The sequence below is a fragment of the Podarcis erhardii genome (genome assembly GCF_964252035.2).
Source record: "Podarcis erhardii genome assembly, chromosome: 3".
Taxonomy (NCBI): Eukaryota; Metazoa; Chordata; class Lepidosauria; order Squamata; family Lacertidae; genus Podarcis; species Podarcis erhardii.
The window spans coordinates 108,577,330-108,605,258 of record NC_138507.1 but is presented as its reverse complement, the minus strand read 5'-3'; the positions used below and the strand labels follow the sequence as shown (position 1 = coordinate 108,605,258).

The 27,929-nt window shown below is 42.4% G+C and overlaps 2 protein-coding genes and 1 long non-coding RNA gene across 3 annotated transcripts in view; 1 reads left to right on the top strand and 2 right to left on the bottom strand.

The window, feature by feature from the left end:
• Positions 1-11,075, bottom strand: part of MSH2 (mutS homolog 2) — a 53,525-nt gene extending 42,450 nt beyond the window's left edge. The window contains exons 1-4 of the mRNA XM_081854594.1: positions 10,721-11,075; positions 6,285-6,439; positions 4,874-5,152; positions 2,258-2,404 (exon numbers count right to left, since the gene is read on the bottom strand). Coding sequence (XP_081710720.1) covers positions 2,258-2,404; positions 4,874-5,152; positions 6,285-6,439; positions 10,721-10,991 — 852 coding nt within the window. The 5' untranslated portion in view covers positions 10,992-11,075. The remainder of the gene's footprint in view (positions 1-2,257; positions 2,405-4,873; positions 5,153-6,284; positions 6,440-10,720) is intronic.
• A 2,611-nt stretch (positions 11,076-13,686) lies between these two features.
• On the top strand, positions 13,687-16,168 carry LOC309338092. Its single transcript, XR_014154694.1, has 2 exons — positions 13,687-14,248; positions 14,991-16,168. It is a non-coding gene; the product is annotated as an uncharacterized lncRNA (long non-coding RNA).
• On the bottom strand, positions 15,815-27,736 carry EPCAM (epithelial cell adhesion molecule). The gene is made up of 9 exons (XM_081854979.1): positions 27,525-27,736; positions 21,368-21,472; positions 20,990-21,233; positions 20,318-20,383; positions 19,832-19,892; positions 18,767-18,868; positions 18,257-18,451; positions 17,013-17,054; positions 15,815-16,276 (listed from the first exon to the last, which is right to left on the bottom strand). Exons 1-9 carry the CDS (start codon positions 27,589-27,591, stop codon positions 16,235-16,237), a joined length of 924 nt encoding a protein of 307 aa, XP_081711105.1. The 5' UTR covers positions 27,592-27,736; the 3' UTR covers positions 15,815-16,234.
• Positions 27,737-27,929: the final 193 nt, after the last annotated feature.

Below are 27,929 nucleotides of genomic sequence, written 5' to 3'. Positions count from 1 at the left end.
TGCATCCCATTCCATGTTGCAGCTTAGGACTAGACTTCAGGACTGAAGTCTAGAGCCACCAAATGACCACCCAGGGAGCAGTAGATGTCAGTGAAGTGGCAAACAGGCCCAGTATCAGCATCTGAACTGGTATGAGAATGCCTGGGTCACTGCAGCATCCTTTCTTTCTTCTCCTAAAACATATTTTTGGAACATAGGAACAGCCCTACCTAGAGCTGCCAGGTATTGAACCTGGGATCTCCTGTATGCAAGGCAGATGCTCTACCACTGAGCTAAGGCTCTTCCCCTTAATACTATAGTCCAGAAGCAGATAGCCAGGCAGGTACATGGTTACAGGTGCTCATTTTATGTATTATTGTTTTCTGCAACAAAATGGTACTTATTCCCAGGTAAAGGTGTTCAGCAGCAGGACAGAAGTAGCAAACACCATTTTATTTCTGTGGCATTGCCGGTGCTACAATTTGAGTTTAAAATGCAAAACGTAACATGCTCAGGAAACTTTTTTAAAAAAGAATGCTCAAGATTGGTTTAAGTTTTTTTGCTCTAACAGAATCAGGATTGTAGAAGCAGCTGTAAGCATGGAATGGCATTTGTGGCGGGGGCGGGACAGTCTAGCACAAGGGCCTGCAAATAAAATGGCTCATTTGGATGATACCGATTCCTCCAGTATCATCCAGATTAACCATTTTGTTTGCAGGCCCTTATGCTAGGCTGACCCCTGGCGGCAGTCATACACCATAGCAGCCAGCAAAAGACAACTGTCCAATCTATGCTGCCAGCAAATGAGCTGCAGTGAGATCAATGAAAAACTTTTAGCTGACTAAAATAGGCTCCCAACTAATCAGGTAGCAATTTATTTACACATGTTATAGATAATATTTAAGAGCTTATTTTTTTATTATTAAAAAAGTGGACTTTGCAAGCATCATAAAGGGCATTTCTCTCCTCTCCTTCACACAACAGGGAACGCCTCTTCTAAAATGATACCCATCATGACACGCTTGCATCAGAGAATTGTACAGTTGCAATGCAGAAATATGCAGCTGTCCCATACGTGAATTGAATCTGCAACCTTGGCATTATCAGCACCACACTTTAACCAACTGAGAAAACAAAATATGCTTCTTGTTTCAGAACTACTGTTTTACTCACATGCACATTTAATTGACATTCTAAGCCAACTGGCATTCCTTTAATCAAGGAATAGATAGATAGATAGATAGATACAGTGGTGCCTCGCAAGACGAAATTAATCCGTTCCGTGAGGCTCTTCGTATAGCGGTTTTTTCGTCTTGCGAAGCAAGCCCATTGACAGCTTAGCGGATTAGCGCTATTAGCGGTTTAGCGGCTTTTAGCGATCAGCTGTTAAGCGGCTTATCAGCAGATCAGCTGATAAGCTGCTTAGCGCCTTAGGAAAGGGGGGGAGGGGAAAAAACCCCGCAGGAACTCGCAAGACATTTTCGTCTTGCGAAGCAAGCCCATAGGGAAATTTGTTTTGCGAAGCACCTCCAAAACGGAAAACCCTTTCGTCTAGCGGGTTTTCCGTCTTGCGAGGCGTTCGTCTTGCGGGGCACCACTGTAGATAGGTAGGTAGATAGATAGGTATCTGCATCAACCACTGACCTTGCAATTTGAGTATAAAATACAAACATGTATGAACACAAACATGTATAAACAAAATGACCAAACTAAATCAAAATACCAGCCATTGCAATTTGGCCTGGCTCAGACCCTCATTGACATACCACTCCAATTCATCAGGAGGAATAGCACAAGCCAGTTTGGATGGGCATAAACCTCTCCCTGCCCCGTCATGCAGCACCCCCCTGGAATGCCTCTTTTTAGGGACTCAGATCAGCCACCTAAGCCCTGGCATAGCCACGATGGATGACTTCTGCCTGTGTATCTTTGGCTGTGCTGGGATGAGGGACTTCAGCCGGCAGACCCCTGGCAGAGCCCAGGCTCAGTTGGAGATCAGTCTATTCCAAATTCCACTCATACCAGTGGATTGCTCTATAGGGCACAAAGCACCGGGAAGCACTGAATTCTGGTATACAGGTTCAAAACACCACTCCGAACCCATACAAAGAAGAAAGCTGTCAAACAGGTTCGGCCATTTCCTCTCCCTTTCAAAAAGAATTTACATGCAAGTGGCCAAAGAGGAGGTGCGGGTGCAAAATGCCTCTGAAGCCACAAGTTACCAGGCTAGGACACTTTTATGATATATATTCCCCCACCCTCAAGCCTGGTTACCCACCTGTTGGTCCATTTCGGGTAACGTTGCACTAGACATCTTCTCTTTCCCTTTCGATCTCAGCAAGCGGTTGAGATCTTGAACAATGTCCTTTGTTACAAACTCGGTCTTTTTCCTCTCTGTAATCAGAATCCCTCCTCTCTGAACAACCTGCAAATATATATATATATATATTTAGATATAAAAACTGAGAATGATCTCTTCCATTAGAGGAGGAATGGGGAACCTGTGGCGCTCTAGATATTATGGGACATCAACTCCTCTTGTACGCTGGTCACTGGCCAAGTGGGCAAGGCTAATGGGGAGTCCAACAACATCTATAGAGCTGCAGGTTCTCCATGGTTGGAATATGCTTCTGAATACCAGCTGCTGCAAAACTACAGGAGGGGAGAGGGCTCTTGTTCTCAGGGCCTGCTTGCAGGTTTCCCACAGGCATAGAATAGAATCATAGAATCATAGAGTTGGAAGAGACCACAAGGGCCATCGAGTCCAACCCCCTGCCAAGCAGGAAACACCATCAGAGCACTCCTGACATATGGTTGTCAAGCCTCTGCTTAAAGACCTCCAAAGAAGGAGACTCCACCACACTCCTTGGCAGCAAATTCCACTGTCAAACAGCTCTTACTGTCAGGAAGTTCTTCCTAATGTTTAGGTGGAATCTTCTTTCTTGTAGTTTGGAACCATTGCTCCGTGTCCGCTTCTCTGGAGCAGCAGAAAACAACCTTTCTCCCTCCTCTATGTGACATCCTTTTATATATTTGAACATGGCTATCATATCACCCCTTAACCTCCTCTTCTCCAGGCTAAACATGCCCAGCTCCCTTAGCCGTTCTTCATAAGGCATCGTTTCCAGGCCTTTGACCATTTTGGTTGCCCTCCTCTGGACACATTCCAGTTTGTCAGTGTCCTTCTTGAACTGTGGTGCCCAGAACTGGACACAGTACTCCAGGTGAGGTCTGACCAGCGCAGAATAAAGTGGCACTATTACTTCCCTTGATCTAGATGCAATACTCCTATTGATGCAACCCAGAATTGCATTGGCTTTTTTAGCTGCCGCATCTGGTTGGCCAGTGTGAGAACAGGAAGCTGGACCAGGGGGGCCACTGACTTGATCCAGCAGACTCTTCTTTTGTTATTAAGTGCACCCGTATCAGCCTAACCTTATGCATGTCTGCTCAGAAATTGACTGAACTCAATGGCTGCTCACTCCCAGGTAAATGTGCACAGAACTGCAATTTTACCACAAATTTACTAACTTCCATGTAAACATGCATGTAAATCTCTCAATGAATTCATTCAAAAGGGATCGTACCATAACGTTTTAACCAAAATGTTTGAATCAATGTAACTACTGATAAACTAATAATCAAAGTGAATTATTTAATAACAAACACATTAATGTGTTCTCTTTAATCGTTTGTAGCATTAGCAATTAATGTAGGGTGAGATTCTGGCAAAATATAAGCATTCCTATGGAGTCCAGGGGGGAAGGTACTTTACATACATTAAATCTTTCCCATTAAAATCTATAGGATATGGAGCCACTTTAATTCAGAAATAGAAGATCCCATAGTGTTCCATTGGACTCCCAGGTGAGCCTGGGATTGCAGCTGTAACATGTTTCACTTTGGATGGATCGTGTCCATTTTAGAACATGAACTACTCATTATTAACAAAAGATAAGCACTAGGAAAGATGAACATGCTTATTAGACATATATCCCACTACAGTCTAGAAACTATGAAAAAAGCACTGGTTTCTCCATAAAAGCTCATTATTTTTCCCCTCTGTGTGAGAAATATACACTCCCTGCTCCTTACAATTCCCCTTATATGCTGGAAAAGATGGTTGATGCTTTTACATTCCTATAAACTATGCTGTGAACTTTGTACATACTATAAATATTTCATGAAACTGATGAAAGCCAAATACCTATGCTCCAAAAATACGTGACGATAAATTGATGTGTCACCATCCCAAGTAAGTTTGGACTTGTGAGTTGCCATACCAAAAAGGTTGGGAACCACTGAAGAATGTTAAAAGAAAAGGGAAAAGAGAACCCTACTTTCTCTTAGCTTTTCTATTCCTGCAGCACAAATTAACTTGAAGGCCCTGTCTACTTCTGTAAGTCTTCTAACAAATTTAAGAGGAGGGGGGGTAGAACTGGCAGAAGGACAGAGGCTTGGCTAGTAATCATGGCTCATGTTTATAGGCACCAGGCAATAACCACAGGAGCCTAATTCAAACATAATGCAAACCAGGGAGTGAGCGAGGGAATCTGAGGGTGTGAAGGGAGGAGCACATGACCCTGAGAATCAAGCCATGGTTTGGCCATGACATTTGAGCCAGGTCCTTGAAAAGCAGCCATAACAAAAGTATCACCATCTCAGCGAACTTAATCAGCCTGGTATAGAAGGCAGAAACTGGAATCATCATAATAATAATAATAATAATTTTTATTTATTTATAGAAGCATTGACCCCCACCAAAAACTCAACATAAACTTAACTGCTAAAGCGAATTAAGGCTTGAAGACCTGTTTCAAAAGTAAGCTGCTCCCGCCTCTGCTCCAAATTTATGTAAACAAAGCCTACAGCCCATAACATTTCCACGGCTTACCTCTTTCAGCTTTTCCATCTCTCCAGCAGCATCTCCAATAGGTAGAATACATTCCTTGGGGCCCGTCTGAACTAGTAGAGCTTCAAGGTTTGAAAACTGGTCATTATCTGGAAACTCACATACTTCCAGCTTCCTCACTAAAGTATCCACAAACCCAACTCCAACAAGTTTTTGCCCATCAGCTGAGGATACCCGAATTCCCACAACACCAACAGAAGATGACATTTCGTGGTTAGAAAACAGAACGTCTTCAAAATGGGCAAGGTTCCCTGGAGAGCCCTATTTAAGAAAGAAAAGTCACAGTTTGAGAATTTCTTCACCTATGTATCTGGTCCACCTGCCTCCCTCTCCCTGCATTAGACAGACTTTTTGAAACACCTATTTAGGTAGTCTTAGCCTGAATAGTTTCTTCATCTCGCCTGAGGGCTCTTGCTGACAGACTCAAATGCAAACTTTAAAGTTTTGACTGCAGATTCACAAGGCTTAACATGGATCAGCTTCCTCATCGTTGTCTCTGGGTCTAGGATTCTTAATGCAATTTAATGCCCCTTATGCCCTTAAAAGGATCTCCAATCTCATTTTCCACTGGGCAAATGTGGAGTCAGTAAGCTTTGCAAGGGTAAAGATATGGCCACTCATTGGATCCTGGGCTGCCATGGTTGAAAAGTAAGTTTCCCCAAAATGCACAAAAGCAAAACCACCAAAATTGCAACAACAACAAAATCACTCAAAAAGCGATTAGATTAGTCAAGATTAGATTACACTAGATTAGCCTAAGCAGAGAAACAAAACTGGTGGGAGGTGAAAAGAAAAGAGAACATTGGCAGGAGGTTTGCTATCCCCATTAGCAAAAACAAGAGAACAAAAAAAAGAAAGGCTCAAAATTCAAAAAGCAAAAACTTTTCTCAACAATCTAGGTGCTGTCTGGGCCCGTAAACCAATGTTGGAGAGAGAGGTTTGGAAGAGATTCGTACTCAAGAAGAGAAAGAGGGGGAGCAGAGGTTGCTGCAAGCCTGCTAAGCAACACCCACTCTGGCAACTTGAGCTCTGGGCTCAGATTAACCCTTTTGTGTATGCAAGTGTGAATCAGTAACTGTATGTAACAACAATGACAATTTAAACATGTGAGGCGCAGAATTGCAGGCACAGACTTATTATCTCAGGATCTAGGCACTGGTCTCTTATTCACCCATATAATTATTCAGCTCTCAACCCAACTGGTGCTTTGTGATGCTTTTTGAGTGATGTGAGGTGCCTCCAACTGCTAAAGAATGGAACCCAAAATCCTAATGGATAGCAGAAAGGCAGTAGAAAATGCATCTTACTAGATATCAGATAAAAAGCACAAACAGATCCGCAATCAGAGCAGTAAGTATTTTATTTACTGCAACTGTTTGTGATGAAGACTTACCTTATATGCCAAATACCACTCTCCCTCCTTGGTGGATTTATTTCCCGCCTTATTCTTATAGACCTCAGCCCTGTAGCGACGAATCAAAAGCAGATTCCTCAAAAAAGATTCAAAGTTCATCTTGCTAAGCGCAACACTTTCAAGTTTCCGGTTTCCTAGGAGATGAGAAAGCAGCGTAAGGAAAGTGGCTGACATACCACACAGAAAATTTGATCCATTGAAGTGCAACACATTTGATTTTGATGGGAAAGTTAATTTGCTCCAGTTGAAATCAAACATGCTCAAATTGGTGTAGATTACATTCATGATAGCTCCCACACTTACTGTGAAAAGATTTTTTAAAAAAAAGATTAAACAGCTTAGAAAGTAAACATAACAAAGCAAAAGGCAAACAAGAAATCACATGAAGTATACCTTTCCTGTTACATATAGACAAAGGGCTTACATACTGAATCAAGACAGTAAAATGCGAGCTCTAAAATAAATCTCCAAACCACAGGTGTAAACTTGAAGGGGGGCTTGATTCCCCCGGGGGTCACCTCCCCAAGAACTTAATCCGTTCGAGAAGTCCATTCTTAAACCGAAACCGTTCTTAAACCGAGGTGCACTTTCCTAATGAGGCCCCCCACTGCCAGTGCCCTTCCACCATTCGGATTCCGTTCTTAGACCAAGGTAAAGTTCTCAAACCGAGACACTATTTCCGGTTTTGCTGAGTTTGTAAACCGAATCGTTCTTAAACCAGACTGTTCTTAGACCGAGGTACCACTGTATACATTCAAGGCAACATAATTAACAGGAAACTAAATTATTATCTTAAAGATTTCAAAATAAAGCATTGCAAAGGAAGTCAACTACAGAATGCACATTTAACACAGCAAAGTTAACACAAAAAATCAAAAGAAAACATTACTAAAGGAAGTATAAAATGCACATTTAAAAAGGATTAGTTAGCAAGAGAATAAAATATTATCATAAACATAGAACATATCTACAGTGGTACCTCGGGTTACATACGCTTCAGGTTACATACGCTTCAGGTTACATACTCCGCTAACCCAGAAATAGTACCTCAGGTTAAGAACTTTGCTTTAGGATGAGAACAGAAATCGTGCTCTGGCGGCACGGTAGCAGCAGGAGGCCCCATTAGCTAAAGTGGTGCTTCAGGTTAAGAACAGTTTCAGGTTAAGAACGGACCTCCTGAACGAATTAAGTACTTAACCCGAGGTACCACTGTACTGGGTAGTGGCTCAAGCTCAATGACCTGGATATGCACTCAAGAGACAGCCAAGATACCATCAAAATCACTGCAAGTCATGCTCAGTCTCACATATTGACAGTCTCACATGACAGACTCATTTACAACACCAGCTGCACCACAGGTCTATATGTATGTATGTATGTATGTGTGTGTGTGTGTGTGTGTGTATACACACACATACACGATGCCAACCAACTTATATGCACGGTGATATAGTATACACATTTTCCACGTGGAGAATGTTCCCATCAATGGTGGCCGTGTCCTAATCCACCTGCAAAATTACTAAAACCATACAGTTGGGATTAAACCCTACTTAGTTCAGTGGGACTAACCCAGCACTACCTAGAGATGCCCCAGGGTTGAACCTGAGACCTTCTACAGGCAAGGCATATGCTCAGCCACTGAACTTACAGCTCTTCCCAAATCTAAAAGAGAAAACTAAGGTGCTGCACGGGACACCACACAAGCACAGGAAGCTGCCTTATACCAAGTGAGGCCACTTGGTCCGTCCAGATAGCTCAGTACAGTTTACACACTAACTGGCAGCAAGCTCTCCAGGATTTTTGACTGAGCTCTTTCCCAGCCATACTTGGAGATGCCAGGATTTGGAAACTAACTTTTTTGTATGCAAAGCAGAGTGCTCTAGCATTGAAATACAGCCCTTTCCCACTTCTCAGGCACCTGAGAGCCACTGGTGATCAAGACTTTTGAAGCAACAGACCATTTTAATGGAACTGGTTTTTTGTTTTTTGCTTTTGTGTATATATTTACTGCAATGTGATGGTTAGCGTGTCGAACTAGGACACTGGAGAACAGAGTTCAAATCCCAACTTTGCCACAAAGCTCACTGCCAGCATAACCTACCTCACAGGGTTGTTGTGAGGATTAAATAAGGGAGAGGGAGGACCATATACAGTGGTACCTCGGGTTACATACGCTTCAGGTTACAGACTCCGCTAACCCAGAAATAGTACCTCGGGCTAAGAACTTTGCTTCAGGATGAGAACAGATATCGTGCAGTGGCGGCACAGCAGCAGCAGGAGGCCCCATTAGCTAAAGTGGTGCTTCAAGTTAAGAACAGTTTCAGGTTAAGAACAGACCTCTGGAATGAATTAAGTACTTAGCCCGAGGTACCACTGTATGCCACCTTGAGCTCCTTGGAGAAAAAGCTGAGATTTAAATGCAGAAAATAAATAAATAAAACACATATAACTTTTTTTTTAATGCTTTAAGCTCAGAAGTTAACATAATCTCCTGGCTTTACTTCTGTGTTCTAATTACAGGCTCTGCTTTCTTTATAACTCAATTAGCTGTTGATCTGACAGAACTGTTTGAATAGCATTAGTTGTATAGATGAGTGTTATTTCTAGGAATCTCAACCAAAGCAAACCCCGACTCTTGCCGATTCTGAAACCCACAAGCGCACAATCAAAACTTGATACCGTATTTAACTTGACCACATGCAGACTCCCCACCACCCACCTCGGCTGCAGACGGCTGACTCCCACTTCTCCCCCGCCCTTCCCCCACCCCCACCCCAATTCATTTCAGCTCCTGTTGTTGCTGCATCTTTGCATTAGAAAAAGAATTATTTTCCTGCTTCCAAACGAAAAGAACAAAATGCGCATGTTGAAGAAGGAGTTACTTTTTATTCCCATTTTATATTGTAAAGCTTTCCTGCGGTCCTCCGCCGAAGGGCTGCACAAAAACCAAGCAAGCAAGCTTCCTAAGAGGAGCTGTTGTTATGAAAGCATGTTATGAACCGTCCTAGGTCCTTCGGCTGGAGGGCAGCGTGTGAATTTACTTAATGATGATTGGAAGAACGGCAACAAAGCATGTGACGAACGCAGAGGCAGCCCCATCATGTTAACAGAGCCAGCATCCAACAGAAACATGGGGGGGGACCAACCCCCTTAATAATAATAATAATAATAATAATAATAAATTATTTATATCCATCCCACCCCAGGCGAACCCGGGCTCAGAGCGGCTAACAATAAAATGATACATTCTAAAATCATTTCATTATAAAATTTACAAATCTAAGATAAAAATTATGGCTGTTGGGTAGTTCTTGAATTGTTTTCCTTGGACTAAGAAGCTCCTAGAGAGAAAGGAATCTGCCTTTTTCACAGGGTCTGTTTAGTCTGCCCATGTAACTAGCAGCCTAGCTGTTGGATATTGCATCAAGAACAGATGTGTTTTATATTCTGTGGACCCGTCCCTAAAGCTGTTTTTTTTTTACCACATCTTTTCTTTGAAAAAGCAAGTACGCTGGGAGAAGAGTCGGTGGAAGAGGATTGGAAGAAGTTCAAAGACTATCTGCAGAAGCACTGTAAAATTTATGAATGTTAAAATTATGTTGGATATAAAAATAATATGGCATTAGTGACAAAGTTAAAAAGAGTATGCAAAAATGAATTTAAAAAAGGGTGAAAAACTAGAGTTATATTATGTCAAACTTAAACAATATGGTATAAGTGATTAAGTTATAAGGAATAGGTAAGAATCGAATCTAAAATAGAAGAAAGATTGGAGACATAATAGGTCGAACTATATAATTATAAATGAGATTTGAAAGAGGGCAAGGATTTGCTGAATTTGATTGGGTAAAGGGGAACACAAAAAAGGGAGGTGTGAGGAAATCAAGAAAGAGGGTTAAATAAGTATGAAGTTAAAAATTGGATTTCTTTTTTGTTTTGTTTTCTTTATTTTTTAGGTTTCTTAGTATCTTCTTTGATGTATTTTCTCTTTTCTGTATTTTTTTGTATTTTTGATTATGATTGTTTTCTGTTTCTTTGTTGTATGCATCTATGTGTCTTTCTGCAAAACTTTAATAAAAATATTATTTTTTAAAAAAAGAAAAAGCAAGTACGTGGTATAATGGTTAGAGCATTGGACTAAGCCGAGCGGGGGGGGGGTTGGGGGCGGTACTTGGGTTCAACTTTACCTTCAGCCTTGGAGCTCAGTGACTTTGGGCCAGTCACTGTCTCTGAGCCTAAGCTACTTGACTGGGCTGTTGGGAAGGTAAAAGGAGGTGGGGAAATCATGAGGGCTACTTTGAGCTTCTTGAAGGAAAGGCAGAATATAAATGTAATTTCTATTTCCCTTCCGAGAGCCGGCCGCCTCGGTACCCAGCTCTCCCTCCCTCCCTCCCTCCCGCCGGCGCCCTTACCTTGCGCCAGCATCCGAATGACCGTCCGCGTCTTGAAGACGTCGGCGGCGGCCAGCAGCGCGTCCCTTCCATGCACCGTATAGTAGTCGCCGCGCTCGAAGAAGCGCACGGTGGTGTCCGGCTTCTCCGGCAGCGCCAGGATGGCGCGCACGAAGCCGCTCTCGGCATTCGCCCCGTCGGGCCAGCACGCCTCGCGCGCCGAAGTCGAGGGGGAGCCGCCGACGGCGATGTCCACCGAGACCGCCAAGGCCGCGTTGAAGTCGGACGCCATGCTGCCGGAATCTCCCGCCAACCGAAAAAAAAAGAAACCGCCCCGCTTACTGGTCGCGCCTCCTCAGACGCCGACTGCCACGCCGCCCTCTCGGCCGCCGTAGCGAGTCACGTGCTCCTCGGAGCCCGCACGAGCCCTTGCCGGATTGTCATGGCAACGGATGCGCGCGCCGCGGCGAGTGAGATTTTTCAGGGCCCGTTTTGCGCATGCTCTGGAAATGGTGGGCAGGCTTTTGGGCTCGCCTTCCTCTCTCTCTCTCTCTCTCTCGAATGAATGAATGAATGAATGAATGAATGAATGAATGAGGGTCTTAGCCAGGGGTCAGCAACCTTTCTCAGCCGTGGGCCAGTCCACCGTCCCTCAGACCATGTGGTGGGCTGGGCTATATTTTTTTGGGGGTGGGGGTGAACGAATTTATGAGCCCCACAAATAACCCAGAGATGCATTTTAAATAAAAGCACACAATCTACTCATGTAAAAAGCTATGGTTTTCCCAGTAGTGATGTATGGCAGTGAGAGCTGGACCATAAAGAAGGCTGATCGCCAAAGAATGGATGCTTTTGAATTCTGGTGCTGGAGGAGACTCTTGAGAGTCCCATGGACTGCAAGAAGATCAAACCTCTCCATTCTGAAGGAAATCAGCCCTGAGTGCTCACTGGAAGGACAGATCCTGAAGCTGAGATTCCAATACTTTGGCCACCTCATGAGAAGAGAAGACTCCCTGGAAAAGACCCTGATGTTGGGAAAGATGGAGGGCACAAGGAGAAGGGGACGACAGAGGACGAGATGGTTGGACAGTGTTCTCGAAGCTACCAGCATGAGTTTGACAAACTGCGGGAGGCAGTGGAAGACAGGAGTGCCTGGCGTGCTCTGGTCCATGGGGTCACGAAGAGTCGGACGCGACTAAACGACTAAACAACAACAAAAACTCGTTGATTTCTGAACCCAGTGGCGTAACGTGGGGGGTGCAGGGGGGGCCGGGCGCAACATCGGGGGGGCGCTCGCACTCGCAGCACTCTGCCCCTACCTGGCTCACTCTCTCTCACTGCTGTGCGAATCCGATCCGAGCCGCCTGGTCGCCGCCCACTGTGGAGGGGAGGGTGCCAGGCGTGCGGGTTAGGGCGCGCAAATTACTTGCCTTGCCCCGGGTGCTGACAACACACGCTACGCCACTGCCTGGACCGTCCACAGGCCAGAATGAGAAGGCGATTGGGCTGCATCTGGTCCCCGGCCCTTAGGTTGCCTACCCCTGGTCTTAGCCATGCTCCGCCCCCACCTGCTGTGTTTACTCGGAAGTCCAGCCCTGCTGAGCTCTGCGGGCATCACTGCTTAGTGGTCCTTGTCTATCGTACCTCCAGCAATCCCCGCTGAACTTGTGGGACTGGCTTCTGAACAGACAGGCATAGGACTGCGCTGCTAAATGTGCTTAGTTAAAAATATAAAAAGAAGTGCCCTGCTGGATCAAAACAATGACCCAGGTAGTCCAGCATCCTGCTCTCAAAGGGGCAGCCAGATACCTGTGGGGAAAACCAGGGAGCAGAAGACACAAGATCTACCCACCCGGGAAGAATGGCAGATGAAGGTGATGGACTATATGGAACTGGCGGAAATGACTGGCAGAATCCGAGACCTGGGAGAAGAGTCGGTAGAAGAGGATTGGAAGAAATTTAAAGACTATCTACAGAAACATTGTAAAATTAAGGAATGTTAGAAGGATGATGGAATGAAGTTATGTGGTTTTAGCAGTAATGTTATAAAGTAGTAGGTAAAAATGGATTGTTATTAGGTGAGAATGTAAAGTTATAATATATTAAGATAAATTATTAAGATAAAAACAAAAATGGAAAGGATTTGCTGAAATAATTAATTGAACTAGAATACAAAAAAGGGAGGTGTGAGGTGGTCAGGGAAACAAGTAAATGAAAGACAAGACATAGAAAGGATGATTTGTTTTTGTTTTTATTTTTCTGTATTTTGTATTTTTTGCTTTTTTTGCTTTTTCTTATTCTTGTAAATTTTTTTGAAACTTTAATAAAAATATTTTTTTAAAAAAAGAAAACCAGGGAGCAGAGCATGAGCCCAAGAGACCCTCCCCCCCCCCCCCGTGGCATTTAGCAACTGTTGCTCAGAAGTGTTGCTGCTTGTGGAGGCAGAGCATATAGGCGTTATGGCTAGTAGCTTTTGGTAGCCCCCTCCTCCTTGAGTTTGCCTTATGCTATTTTAAAGCCATCCAAGTTGGTGGCCATCCTTGTGGGAGGAAGTTCCATAGTCTTGACTTTCTTTTACATTGAATCTTCCAACATTCAGCTGCACTGGATTTCCAGGAGGAATGAGATAGGGAGAATAAGCATAAAAGTACCCACTTTTTCCTTGTCATGTTTATATACCAATGGTTCTCAAACTTTTTTTTCTCCAGGCTGCACTTTCAGGAAAAAAATGCACTGAAAAACACAACTGGGATTGTCCTCAGTATCACCTGATGTTCCTCTTCTCATTTTGAAGATACCCATGTGTATTTCACAAATGTTTTTATACTATACCACACTGAATTATTTTCTTCTTTGTCCTTGAATCTGCCCACCACTGCCCCTTTTCTGTTTTTTAAAAATATATAATATTTATTAAGTTTTCCAATTTAATAATCCATTGAACCACATTAAAACATTCCAAATTGCAATACAGTAAAAAAGCCAAATATAAATGCCAAATTTGTTATCTTTGGGTGACTTCCCATGTTCTGATTTTCGCAAAGTGCTAATCATCTAATATCACATTACATTTCTTAATCAATAAGCTATTCCAATGTTAATCCTTCACATAATTTTCATTTACTTTCACAACCACTGGTCTGTTCAACTTTTGCTTTCTTAGTTCTGTATGAAATATTTTTCCCTGATGTTTTCCACAGTCCAGAAATTCCATTTTCAGTTTCTGCCCCCTTTCCAACTCTACAATATTATTTTTGAGGCGAGGTCACAAGAACCATACACAGTACTCCAAATGTGATTGCACCATAGATTTATATAATGGCATTGTGATACTGGCACTTTTATTTTCAGCTCCTTTCCTAATGATCCCTAGCATGGAATGTGTCTTTTTTACGGCCTTTGTATGCATGTACCTTCATCAAGCTAGTATAGCAGGCCCCATAATACATTGATCTTCAACTGGTGCCCATGGCCTGATCCAAAGTGGGTCACAACAGCAGCAGTACCACCATGCAAATATATTGTAAGTGGTTAAAAATGGGTCCTCAGGTTTAAACAATTCCACCAAATATGTATCATAGTCCCTTTTCCAGTGTTTAAACATCAAACAGTTTTGGGAAATAATTTATAACGAAATGAAAAAAATGTTCAGATATTCATTTAGGAAAACACCAGAAGGTTTTCTATTGGGAATAGTACCAGGAAGCCTAAAGGAAGAAGACAAGACCTTATATTTATACGCAACAGTAGCCGCAAGGCTATTGATTGCGAAAAATTGGAAAAGCGGTATTGTACCGACAAAAATAGAGTGGCTTGCCAAATTATTGGAGTACTACAATATATCCAAAACAATGGGAGAAATTGGAAGGATCTCAAAAGAGAAGATTGACAGGGACTGGAAGGTGTTTAAAAGATACTTGCAAAACCATATCGAAAAATCAGAACTATTAGAATGAACAAGTTCCGTTTCAAATACTGAAATACTAAATAAGATGGATAACAATGTGTAACAGAAAAAGAAGTATGAAATTAGGTTAAAGGTGTGTGAAAAAAAAGTAATAGAAGTGGAAAGAAATGGCAATTGAGTAGATTGGAAGTCAAACACAAAGGTGGGTGAGGGGTGGTGGATGGTGATGGGAAAATGAATTATTCGTGCGATTGAGTGTAGGTATGTTTGAACACTTTTAAGGATTGTATGAATTGCATGTTTGTATATTTGTAATATATGTATATTAAAAATTCTTTTAAATAAATAATAAAAAATATTAATTTAAAAAAAATGGGGCCTCAGGTTTACGTTTGGGTGAAAAGTGAGTCCAGAGTCAGAAAAGGTTGAAGATAACTTGCCATACCACACTTCAGATGGAGGGAGAAATATTTCTTCCCCCAGATATTGCTCAACTACAACTCCCATCAGCTACAGCAAGAATGGCCAATGGCAAGGGAGAATGACGAGCTGCAGTTCAGGAACATCTAGAGGGCCAAAGGTTCCCTTTTAGGCAGGTACAGCAAAAGGTGGGAACATAACTACCGGTATCTAAAATTAATAAATGCTAGGCATGCAGTCTTCAGTGGAATTTATTCCTAAGGAAAATGTGCACCAAATGATAGCTCTGCTGTCCTCCAGCCAAGTACTTCTTGGCACTTCTGTTACTCTGCAGATTTTCCTCCCTGCAGCCCAGTCCTATACCTGTTTACTCAAACATTCTCTGTTCAATAGAAGTTACTGCCAAGTAAGTGGCATGGCACCTGAACCAATGGATTCAAGTTACAAAAAAAGGAGATTCCGATCAATATCAGAAATAACTTTTTGACAGCAAGAGCTCTTCCGACAGTGGAATAGACTCCCTCGGGAAATGGCGGTCTCCTTCACCAGAGGTTTTTAAGTAGAGGTTGATGGCCATCTGTCATGGATGACCTAGCTGAGATTCCTGTATTGCAGGGGGTTGGACTAAATGACCCTTGGGCTCTCTTCCAACTCTACAATTCTATTATATCAAAATGCCTTTTTCCTAAATGCTAATCTAATTAGAGTTATCTGTCTATAAAACTAGAATGAAGATATCGGGAAGTGTTCCATTAAGTCATTCTTAGAAATACCACAGAAAAGCCGAAAAGATTTTCAGAATTTATTAAAATTACTTGTAAAAAAAAGGAGCAAATTTGAAGGAAAATATTTACAAGCATTAAAAAAAAACCACACACACTATATTCCATGATCTGCAAGAGATGCAAGGTGGCCAAATTCATTTAGTAACTTACTAGACACCTCAAAGTTTATACAAAACAGTTATTTAACATACATCCAAGAAAAAGGCATCAGTAATTTTACACAAAGAAAGGACATTCATCTTGCCCAACTAGTAAAAACGTTTTAAAAATGGATTACAGCCCAGCAAAATTTAGTCTAGTGTCAAAATTTGAAGTAATCCTTTTATTAAACTATAAGGAAGTATTTAAACAAAAAAAGTCTCTACAGGTAATCTTCAGTTTACATGCTTTTGCCATGTTTATCCTTATTTCGTGTTACAGCAATTACGAGTTTAGTTCTCTGTGCATTTCGTTCATTTCCTTTACCTGAAGACACAAAAAAAAGAGTTTTATTCCTTTTCAGTTTTGATGCCTTTAGAACATGTTCATCTATTAATATTACCAATAGAATGGACACCAGTCTCCAGCATAGAAACTAATTTTTGCTAAATGTAACTCCCCCTGCCCCCAATAATATCATATGTTCAGCTTTTTGGCTGAATTTGTCTACAGAAGAATCCAGAAAGCTGTAATTTGCAGTTTTGTTTTTACTACATAAAAAACCTCTTCCCTGGGCCAATGTATGTATCAGATCCTAAGCTCTCTAGAAAATAGTATTTCCTGTGTGCAGCATTTAAGTGACTCCCCAAACTGTTAGATGTCAAAACACATTCCCTCTCTCACACACAGAATGTTGGCCATACTTGTTACAAACATGGCATATGAACCTTTCAGCAACTTATTGCATGGCAAGTTAAGCAAATAGATACTGTAAGAACCTGAGAATTGTTCCTGTTCACTTTCTTGCTAGATTATAGTTTTCATTATTATTTTGTTTTATTATTCACTCTTCACACTAAGGTCAAAGGGCAGGTCAAAACAATTTTACATACAACATTAAAAACAATTTTGAAAATTAAAAAAAAAGAACCACGAGAAGCTAGAATAAGCTGTAAAATATGCACCACAGATGTTACAAGCTCAGAGGAATTTTTATAGTACCGTTCTATGCCATTGTTTAAATTCTTAACAGTTCCTTTGATTTTGATTTTTTAAAACTCACCTCAGCTTTTTCATATTTCCCCTTCTTTCTTCTAGTAAAGACCTGCAGGGAGAGCAACAGGTGACACCAAGTTTTTGCAAAGCTTAGCAGTTCAAGGATCCACAGAACACTCATGCAACATCCACGACTTCCCAGGTCCCATTCACTGAGGTCCCCTAAACGATAAAACCTTCTGGCCAGTCAGGTCCATGTTGCTTATGAGACCTGCAAGCAGGGGCGGCCCAGCCCGTTTCACCACCTAAGACAAAATAGGAATTGCCACTTCCTGCCCCACACCCCGCCACAGTGTCCCACCAGAATGCTCCAGCTTCTCATCAAACTCAGGTGTTTCACAAGTGGGGCAGGAAAGATGAGTGGATCTATAAGCAGCCATTGTGATTCTGCTGTCTGAGGGAGGTGCTGCGCCCTGTCTCATGGGTGGGCTTGGTTCATGCGCACACAGGACCAAGTCTCATCTACTATAAGAATTTATTTATTTTTATCACTGCAAGCCAGGTCACTGTGGGAAGCAGAGTAGCTCAGTGGTAGAGCACATGTACTGCATACAGAAGGTTGAAGCTTTAGCCTCTGGCATGTCCAGGTAGGACGGGGTAAGACCCCTGGAATGAAAGCCCGGAGAGCCACTGTCAATCAATATAGTCAATTGTGAGAATAATGATCCAGTGATCCAAACTCTGTATAAGCACCTTTTTCCATTTATTTCTGTAATTTGGACCAAGGTATGAAAACTGGACTGGAATGAGCATATTTCACAGCAGCAGCCACCCACACCAGTGTCTGCCCGTTACAGAGACTTACAAAATGGTCTCCGAAAAGTTTGCATGCCACTTCTTTAACAAACTGGGCATTTGTTCTCACTATGATAGCTTCCTATTACCTAAATTCAGCCTATAGCATGCATGACGGTCAAGTATTTACCTCGCTTATTCTTATCCTATTCAGGAGTGAATAGCTATTTCCACATAAAATACTACTACCTCGGACATAATACATGAAGTTATTCAACCTTAAAGATCCTCCCAGGAGGCCCTTCAGGTCCCCCAACCTTCAGAATACTCGCCCAAGGAGGTTCATCTGGTACAAGTCTCTGCTGAAATAGAGACTTCAGATACCAAGTTCCATTATATTATAACTGGCTATTTTATATCTGCTGCTACTGTGACTGTTGCCTTATTACCCAACTCTGGAACATTTTTAACCTGAAGAATGGGGTTAAAGTATCTTATAAAGTTAGAAAAACATACCAGTACAAGAATACCAGCAACTATGGCCAGTATTATAATCACAATTACAGCAATAATTCCAGGATTCAAATTTTGCATTGTGAACTCTGGTGCCTTGTCATCAATATAGTAGATTATAACATCATTAGATTGAAGAGGTCCTGTTGAACTGTCAAGGGTAAGACTTGATCCTATAATCACAGGGTCCCCTTTGATCTGAAAGAGTAAAAGCACTAGTTACTCACTTTTGGAGTAAGCAGTCCAAGCAATATCCAATCACTGAAATACAGGCAACTACTGATTGGTGTGGGGTTACATTTCTGATCCCCATGCACATTGGTGGAGCGCGCACAAGCCTATTACGTCCCCACCCTGTTCCGCCCCCTTTTCTGGTCACTTACGGGTCACCACACTGCCCATGTGCCCAACTGCATATAAACTGGACAAGCGTAAATCAGTCGTTGCCTGTAAAGCACTGAGTTTACACAAACCATTCTATTCTACCTTGAACAAAAGGACTGGTATACTTACATCTTTTTCAAAATAATACGCCACATCAACTATATCTACATCTGTGGCAGATTTCTCTGAAGCATTTTGTTTCAGTTCGATAAAAACGAAAGGCTTTTCATACTGGGATGAAGAAAACACAGCAATTAGATCCACATAACCAATAAATAAATATATGAACAGAATGTGACTTTGTTAGGTTTTTAGAAATCTCTTGGAGTTTAAAAATCATGTTCTTTTTGAATAGTACTATAGTAATAATAATAATAAATATTAATAATTTTATTATTTTCACCCTGCCCAATTGGCTGGGTTTCCCCGGTCACTCTGGGCAGCTTACAGAATATATAAAACATACACTTTAAGACAAGTGGTTTGTTTGTTTCAAGAACTTTTATTAAAAGAGATTAATATAACAGTTCAAATATCACAGCTGTATGATACGAACACTGACAAAACGTCTTGAATTAGCAGGCTATGGAATTAAAGGTGGAAGCTATAAAGAGGCACATTTTTTGTGAAGCCTAATACGTTCCATTCTTAAAACTTGTTCTTGGGAATTCTGGGGGACTCCCTCTTGAACCTTCTCGATTCTTTTATGTTTTCCCTTCAGTATATTTTGCTTTTAGCTGGGCTTTTTAAATTAATATAAAATACTTACAACAGAAAGTCCTTTATATAGTAAAATTAAATATTTAACATCGGGGTTCAAGTATATCTCCTCTATCTTGAAAGTTTAAAGGCCATTTTTAGAAATACAGTGGACGCTCGGGTTGCGAACGTGATCCATGCGGGATGCGCGTTCACAACCCGCAGCGTCCACAAACCGCAGCAGCGCATCTGCGCACACGCAGGTTGCAATTTGGCGTGTCTGCCAAAGCACAATTTAGCGCTTCTGCACATGCGCGACCGCCAAAACTCAGAAGTAACCCGTTCCAGTACTTCCAGGTTTCAGCAGTCCGCAACCCAAAAAAACGTAACCTGAAGCATCTGTAACCCAAGGTATAACTGTATGTGAATACTAGCACAAAATTGTCTGTAGGAATCCAAATATGACAGAAAATCTGCAAAAATTGCTGTTCATACCGTAGCAGTTATGTGATTTTTATTCAATTTGTAACGCCGAGAAAGTTCATTTCTGATTTCACTACAAAGACAAGAATTAGAAACTGTTAGTACTTGAACATGTGATTTAGAATTGAATCTTGTGTCATCCTCTAACAACAATCTAACATCTTTTCATTAACCCCTAAGGGACACATCAGCAACTTCTATTGGTTCCTTCCTGTCAACTACAACTTCTGCAACTGTATTTACACCTTTCCCCATACTTGGCACTAGCAGAAACAGAGGCAAAGCTGGCTTAAACCAGCCCACTTATATTTTGCTACCAACATCAGTTAAACAAGCCAAGTGTAGATGCAGTATAGCAAGAACAATGGCTTTGGAGGAAGTTAACACTGCATTAGTATACAAATCACTTCCTTTTGAACTACATTCTGAAGAACATCCCCATCCCTAGAAATTGTATGTTTTGCAATCCTAATTACTTCAAACAGACTAAAGACATACCTCTCAAGGCTAGGTTTGTCCAAATCAGTTTCTGTCCCAGAGTGCTTCATTTCCATCGAAATCCAGCTAAAAAATAAAGTATTGCCCTCAGGAATTTAGCTGGCCGATTCCACACATTAAATACAAGCTTAAGAAATAGGATTTCAAATAGTCTTTTATTTGTAAAATTACAGTGGGAACAAACTTGACAATATAAGGAGTGGGCAACCTCAAACACCCCCACTCCTAGAGCCACATCTGCAGGGCTAGACATTTGGAGACACATACTACTGGGCAAATTGTGTGGCAGGCAGTGCACAGGGCTGTATATTCACTTTAATCCCCATGCTCTGAAGTAGACCAAGTGCCTTAGGTTACTATTAGCAGTGTGGGGACAGTGATATTGGCTGCATTAGGAGTGCCTTGTAGTGCAGGGAAGAAATTAAACCACACTCCCACCCTGCTCTCAATGCAGGGGAAATCTATTTCTGCACTGATTGCTGATCAGCTTGGCAACACAGGAAGTGAGTGAGCCATGGCAAAATGCAGAGAGTACTGCTGAGGGACATATGTTGCTTGCTGGTTGCCCACCTGTGACATAAAACATTAATGTTTTGTACCTGCATGTTTATATATTTGCCTGGCACCAAATATTTATATTTCAAGGTACCTGCAGTTTCATTGGAGGCTTACCTTGTCCTTACTACTTCATCGCATTTAATGTCTTTACCCCCCTTGTCAGTTCTTCGTACTCCAGCTGAGTTCACACACCAGCAAGTGTCTGTACCATTGCACTGCTTAGCTTTGAAGTTACCATTGTCATCACATTCTGGATCATAAATGCCATCATTGTCTCTAATAGCATGTTGTGGTCTATTCGTTCTGCCAGTCTTTGTGCGGTATATTTCTGCTTTCATCAGCAGGCATTTTGAAGACACTGAAAATAAGATCGCAAAGAACCACGTTTAAAGTTACCATTTCAGTTTCAAATGTCTGATTATACTGGAACGCTAGGGCTTCCCAGCTCATATTTGAAACTGAAGCAAGTTATCCAGGAGTTGTTGTACTCACATGTTCCACAGTCCACTGTGACATTGGACCCAAAACTTGTGCATCTGCATGTATTGCCGGCTAAAGTACAGTTTGCTGTGTGCTTGTTGTTCAGGCATGGGCAACCTGTAATAATTAAATGTATCAGTTAGGAAGGAAACCAGTCAGGTACCATGCACCAAATAGGCAAGTAAATGTCTTCACTTCTGAGGGAGGAAGAAAGTCTCTCTCTCTGTAGATCTCCGAGCACTCAAGAAAAAGCCAACAACTGACACCAGAAATCAAAGCTCAGATGAAGTTATCATTTTAAGAAGAAATGGTTTAATTCAAGGGTACTGAATTTCAACTTAAAAAGAGGCCCATTCCAAAAGTGTCTTGTGTTTATGTAATATTTCTGAAATTACTTCCTTCTGGTGCATTGTAATAATGTTATCAAAACAGTACAGGTTGCATATCAGAGTATTTACTGTTTACCGTAACACAGTAGACTCCTGCTTTACTATTCCCTTCTAGCAAGCAGGAACAAACAATGCTACATCCAAACCAGAGATGAGTTTTGTTTTGCTCAAACAACATCAAGAACAAACCACAATCTCTAGTTTGGATCAGGGTGGATAAAAAGTAATGATTTTTTAAAATGGGCTTTTTTTATTTAAATTGAATTTTTTATAAATAAAATGCTCTTGGAGTAAAAATCTTTCTAAAGATAGATTTATATTTAAGTTAAGGAAAAAAACCTTAATCCCATTGTTCCTTTGCAAATTTATATACACAGAATCAACCCCATACCTCTTAAATGCTAAGTTCCAAGAGGTTCGATGAACAGATTGTTTGGAGTGGAATAGATCTGCCCAAGTGTGAAGCAGTAAAAATGAAAGTGTAACCTTGTGAGCAGAATACTCCACAAGTCTTGGGATATTTCTGTAATAATTGTGCGAGTCAGTTGCATGCCTGTGTAACTCAGACTTGAGGCAAGTGCTGAAGGCACTTCAAGGCTAGCAACCTCTTCCCAATCCCACTGGGTTCCAACAACTGCACTAACACCTAACTGTACAGAATAGGCACCTGAATGTAGAAGCAAATCCAAAGGGGTAGTGGTGGAAATAGTAACTGGGATCTGTAAGTCCTTGGCGAGACCTTGAAGTGCTTGCCAGTCAACTAATAAGAGTTCACTGGTTCCAGACCCTTCTTCCCAGGGTTCACCTGACATTGTCCAAACAATCAAGTCTCTAAACACATCAGTTTGCAAACATGGATACATATGCTATAATGTTATTGTTTTAGTTAAATAAATTGTTAAAATTGTTATTAAGGAAATGATTATTTTTCTCCTTCCAACAAAGTACAGCCGAAAAGTTGTCCAAATATAAATAGTTAACTTATTAAACCTCACAATAATTTCATAATTATCTTTCTATGTATTTCAAGTAGAATAACCAAATCAGTAATTTTTTTATATAACTGTAAAAACTACCTTGAAAGTTTATTATTCAAAAAATTAAACCTTCATCTGGTTGTAAATATTAAGATTATACCAGCAAGATTGTCTTTCTATAAAAAAAGATTTAAATCAAGTCTTACTTAAATTACTTAATTACTTAAATTAAAAATTACTTAAATCAAGTGATTTAAATTGTGATTTAAATCAATTTCATTTAAATCAAATCCACCCTGGTTTGGAAATAACTAAGAAATTACAATGTGTTGCTCCCACTGGCTAGATAGGAGTAGCAAAAGCAGGAGTCTTCTGCTTTTGAAGATGTCATCCCCATCCTCAAAAAGGGGGGAAACGAAGACCCAGGTAACTACTGATCAATGAGCTTGACATAGATACCAGGGAATGTCCTAAAACAGATAATTCAATAGTTGGTCTGTGAGCATTCAGAAAAGGATGCTGTGATTACCAAGACCCAGCATGGGCTTCTCAAAAATAAGTCATGCCAGACCAATCTGATTTCTTTCTTTTTTTAATGGAATTACAAACTTGGTGGATCAGGGAAATGCTGTGGACATAGTGTATCTTGATTTCAGTAAGCTTTTGACAAAGTCCCCCATGATATTATTGCGAGGAAGCTGGTAAAATGTGGAATGAGAGAGGTAATCGTTAGGTGGATTTGTAGCTGGTTGACTGACTAAACCCAAAGAGTACTCATTAATGGCTTCTTGTCATCCTGGAAAAAAGAGGCAAGTGGGGTACCACAGGGTTCTGTCCTGGGCCTGTTGTTCAGTGTCTTTATAAATGATTTGGATAAAGGAATTGAGGGGACGCTCATAAAAATTTGCAGATGACACCAAACTGGGAGGGGTACCTAATGCCGCAGAAGACAGAATTGGAATTCAAAATGACCTTAACAGATTGGAGAACTGGACGCAAACTAACAAAATGAATTTCAATAGGGACAAATGTTAGGTTCTGCACCTAGGCAGGAAGAACCAGGTGCAACGATATAGGATGGGGGGCACCTGGGTTACTAGCAGTACATGTGAAAAGGATCTAGAGGTCTTGGTGGACCACAAGCTTAACCTGAGTCAACAGTGTGATGCAGGAACATAACAGCTAATGCTATTCTAGGCTGCAACAACAGAAGTATAGTGTCCAGATCAAGGGAAGTCACAGTATCACTCTATTCTGCCTTAGTCAGACCACACTTGAAATACAGTGGTGCCCCGCAAGACGAACGCCTCGCAAGACGGAAAACCCGCTAGACGAAAGGGTTTTCCGTTTTGGAGGCGCTTCGCAAAACGAATTTCCCTATGGGCTTGCTTCGCAAGACGAAATGTCTTGCGAGTTCCTGTGGGTTTTGCCCCCTTTTCCTAAGCCGCTAAGCCGCTTATCAGCTGATTCGCTAAAAGCCGCTAAACCGCTAATAGCGCTAATCCGCTAAGCTGTCAATGGGCTTGCTTCGCAAGACGAAAAAACCGCTATACGAAGAGCCTCACGGAACGGATTAATTTCGTCTTGCGAGGCACCACTGTACTGGGTCCAGTTCTGGGCACCACAGTTTAAGAAGGACGTTAACAAGCTGGAACATGTGCAGAGAAGGTCAACCAAGATGATCAAGGGTCTGGAAACTAAGCCTTATGAGGAGCACTTGAAGGAGCTGGCTATGTTTAGCCTGGGAAAGAGGAGACTGAGAGGAGATATGATAGCCATCTTCAAATATCTCAAGAGCTGCCTCATGGAAGAGGGAACAAGCTTGTTTTCTCCTGCTCTGGAGGGTAGAAACTGAACCAATGGATACAAGTTACAAGAAATGAGATTCCGACTAAACACCAGGAAGAACTTTCTGACAGAGCTGTTCGACAGTGGAATAGACACCCTTGAATGTTTTTAAGCAGTGGTTGATGGTCATCTGTCATGGATGCTTTATTTGAGATTCCTGCATTGCAAGGAGTTGGGTGACCCTTCCAACTCTACAATTCTATGACTGCAATTTCCACTGGAAAGGGTTATAGCTCAGTGGCAGAGCATGTGCTTTGGATGTAAAATATCCCAGGTTCAATTCCTGGCATCTCCAGAGAGGGCTGGGAATGTCCCATCTGAAACTCTGGAGATCTGCTGCCAGTCAGAGCTGAATGCCTCAATGGCTTGATTCTGTATAAGGCAGCTTCCTCTCAAAGTCTAAAGAAAAAAAGATTCAAGAACTCAGTGGAGGAAGTCACTAATCTAAAAAAAAATTTTAAGACTTGCGTGTTGAATAATTTGAATACACGCATTTAAAGGATTTGGTTCTCTCTCCAGGAAGGAAATATCTACTGCCTATTTTTTAAAAAATAAAGTGTGAGATGCTCTACTAGCTACACATGAGATGCTATATTTTTAATAATTCATGCTACCAATATTCAAATTTTAAGCGAGGCTTTGAAAATTGGTGACAGATGGTTATATAAAAGAAACCTACTTGGGACATACTAAGAAACACTCCTTCCGCAAGAGTCACAACACATGGGCATTTTCAAGAGAAATTTTACAACTATTGTCTATCCTCTAGTAGAAGACCAGATTTGCTCTCAGGCACCTCCCCTAGCCCTGGGTGTAGTCTCAATTGCAGAAAGGAGCCAGTCACATCTCTGCTCTGCTTTATTTCTGCTACCAGGAAATGTGAAATCTGAAAACAGCTCAAGGCCTCAGGGATGGACTTCCATTTACCAACAGGAGTCACATAGGAGCTGACACAGATTAAAAAGGAAAGCAAAAGTTACTAGCCTGTTCTTTCCAGGGCTCTTACAACTATAACAATGAAGGCTCTTCTCTTCCTGATGGAAGAGGTGCCCAGCAATGGCTGCAACAGCTCCTTGCAGCCCATTTAACCCCATGGGCTTGTAAACTGTACAATACAATCATATTGATGGCACTCCCATCAGACAGCAGATATAACCAACACTGATGAGCCTTCTATTTACACACGTCAGCTCAGTCACCCATAGAATACACAGCAGCAGGAGAGGAAAAAGAAGGCTGCTTTGGTTTATCAGAAGAAGAAGAGTTTGGATTTGATATCCCGCCTTTCACTCCCTTTAAGGAGTCTCAAAGTGGCTAACATTCTCCTTTCCCTTCCTCCACCACAACAAACACTCTGTGAGGTGAGTGGGGCTGAGAGACTTCAAAGAAGTGTGACTGGCCCAAGGTCACCCAGCAGCTGCGTGTGGAGGAGCGAACCCGGTTCCCCAGATTACGAGACTACCGCTCTTAACCACTACACCACACTGGCTCTCGATCAATCAGGTGATTGATCCGTTAATATCACAGCCCTAGAAGGTTCCGACACCAGGGCTGCTCCAGGAAATTTTACTGTCCGAGAGGAAGGGTTAAGATGACACCATCATTCTACATAGTGGCCAACTGGACCTAGCATTGGCAATGGGTCAGTGTACAACACCACACCAATAAGCCACAACCGTAGGGAGTTGCAGGGCAGATTGTATAGTAAACACAGTCCTATCCTCAAACATCTCACCTGCCCCCCCCCCCCCGCAGCCACCTCACTACACCTAGTGGTGAGGCCAAACTCTGCACATCACCTAGTAGTTCAACAGCTATGTATTTTAAAACTACTTCCTCTTTCTGATGTCACAGACTGAGCCTCATTCCTGTTCTTTCGAGGCAAACCTGGGGGGCAAGGGAGGGGGGCCAACGTCTGAATGGCAACGGTCCCTGGAAAGAAGAGTACCTCTGGCAACGCTTAGATGGGGGGGGGGGGTAGGGGAAGAAAGTTTCTTCTGCACAGGGAATTCCTTAACTTGAGAGACGGCACAAAATAAATTCCGACGACATTCAAGAAAGGAACCCTGTAGCTGCTGAGCCCAAGTTGGCCTTACCTCCCATTTCTTCAAGACAAGTTATAGTGAATATCGGCATAACCATATTGAAGCGCTGCTTCACCTGAGACACAAATACTACATACTGCCCACATCTCAGCACGCCTTTTTTAAAAGAATAACCTCAATCTAGGTTCTGAAATGAAAGCATTTTTTTCTTTGAAATGTTTTTAATTGCTTTTTTTTGTACTTTGTATTTCTTGTTTTCTTTTTCTTTTTTCATTTTTGTAATTCTTTTGAAACTTTAATAAATATTATTTTAAAAAAAAATGAAAGCATTTAAAAAAAAAAAAAGTTAAGTTTCCAGGACGGGACGTCTTCGAGGCGCGGGGTTGTACCTAGCTAAGTTAAGACTTTCAGAGGATCCAAATCCGTCCCTTGACTTCGACGGATCTACTCTCAGTGAGTAGACCTACCACTCCAGTGGGGTCAAAATCTGAAGAAAAACTCCCCCGAGGACCGCGCTTGAGTCCGGCCGCCACCCCCAACTCTCCTCGGAGGCCCTCGCTCTCTCTCTCCAGGGAGCTCTTTCCCAAGCAGCAGGATCCTCGACGGGGGGCAGCCAGGTGCACCCCCAGCCCCTGTCCCCTAGCCCCCACCCACCCCGCCACCCACGGAAGGCAAAGCGAAGCTCTTTCTGCCCCGGTGAGAAGAAGCGCCTCGCCCTCGCCCCTTCCCTCCCCGCCCCGACGGGGCGCCATTTTGTGGCGAGCAGGCGTAGCTCGCCTCGCTCCTGAAGGGGCTCTCTCCGGGCAAGGCGCCATTAAGCCCCCTCACAGGAGGAGCGGATAGTCGGAGGAAGAAGGAGCAGCAGAGAAGGAAGGGGAAAGAGAAGGAGCCTTCCTCGACGGATACGTACCGCAGTTCACGGTGGCGGCGAGCGCCAGCACCAGCGCCAGGTAGACGGTCCCGCGGGGCAGCTCCATCGCTGGGCAAGTTGAAGGAGCAGGTAGGCAAAGGAGGCCAAATAGTAAAACAGTAATAAAGAGGAGCGCTGCTTCGACGCGCCTTCTCCTCGATGCTCCTCGGCGCCCTTTCTCCCCTCGCGAAGACGCTCAAGCTGCTCAGCAGGTTCCGCAGGTAGACCAAGCCCCGCCGCGCCCGACGTCTCAGGTTGCACCTGGGGCCTCCTCTCAAACGCCGCCTCCCCTGGCACCTGTCTCGCTCGCTTTCTCTCTCGCGCGCGCGCTCCCGCTTCCTCCTTCTCCTGCCGCGAAGGACAAATGAGTCTCTCGGGGCTCCCGCCAGCGCTTATAGCCCGCAG

Excerpts from the sequence above, each read along its gene's own strand:
- EPCAM (XM_081854979.1), bottom strand. The coding sequence starts at position 27,591 with ATGGAGCTGCCCCGCGGGACCGTCTACCTGGCGCTGGTGCTGGCGCTC. Across the intron at positions 21,234-21,367 it reads CACAGTGGACTGTGGAACAT|TGTCTTCAAAATGCCTGCTG; the intron begins GTGAGTACAACA and ends TCTTATTTTCAG. Across the intron at positions 19,893-20,317 it reads GACAAACCTAGCCTTGAGAG|TGAAATCAGAAATGAACTTT; the intron begins GTATGTCTTTAG and ends TTGTCTTTGTAG.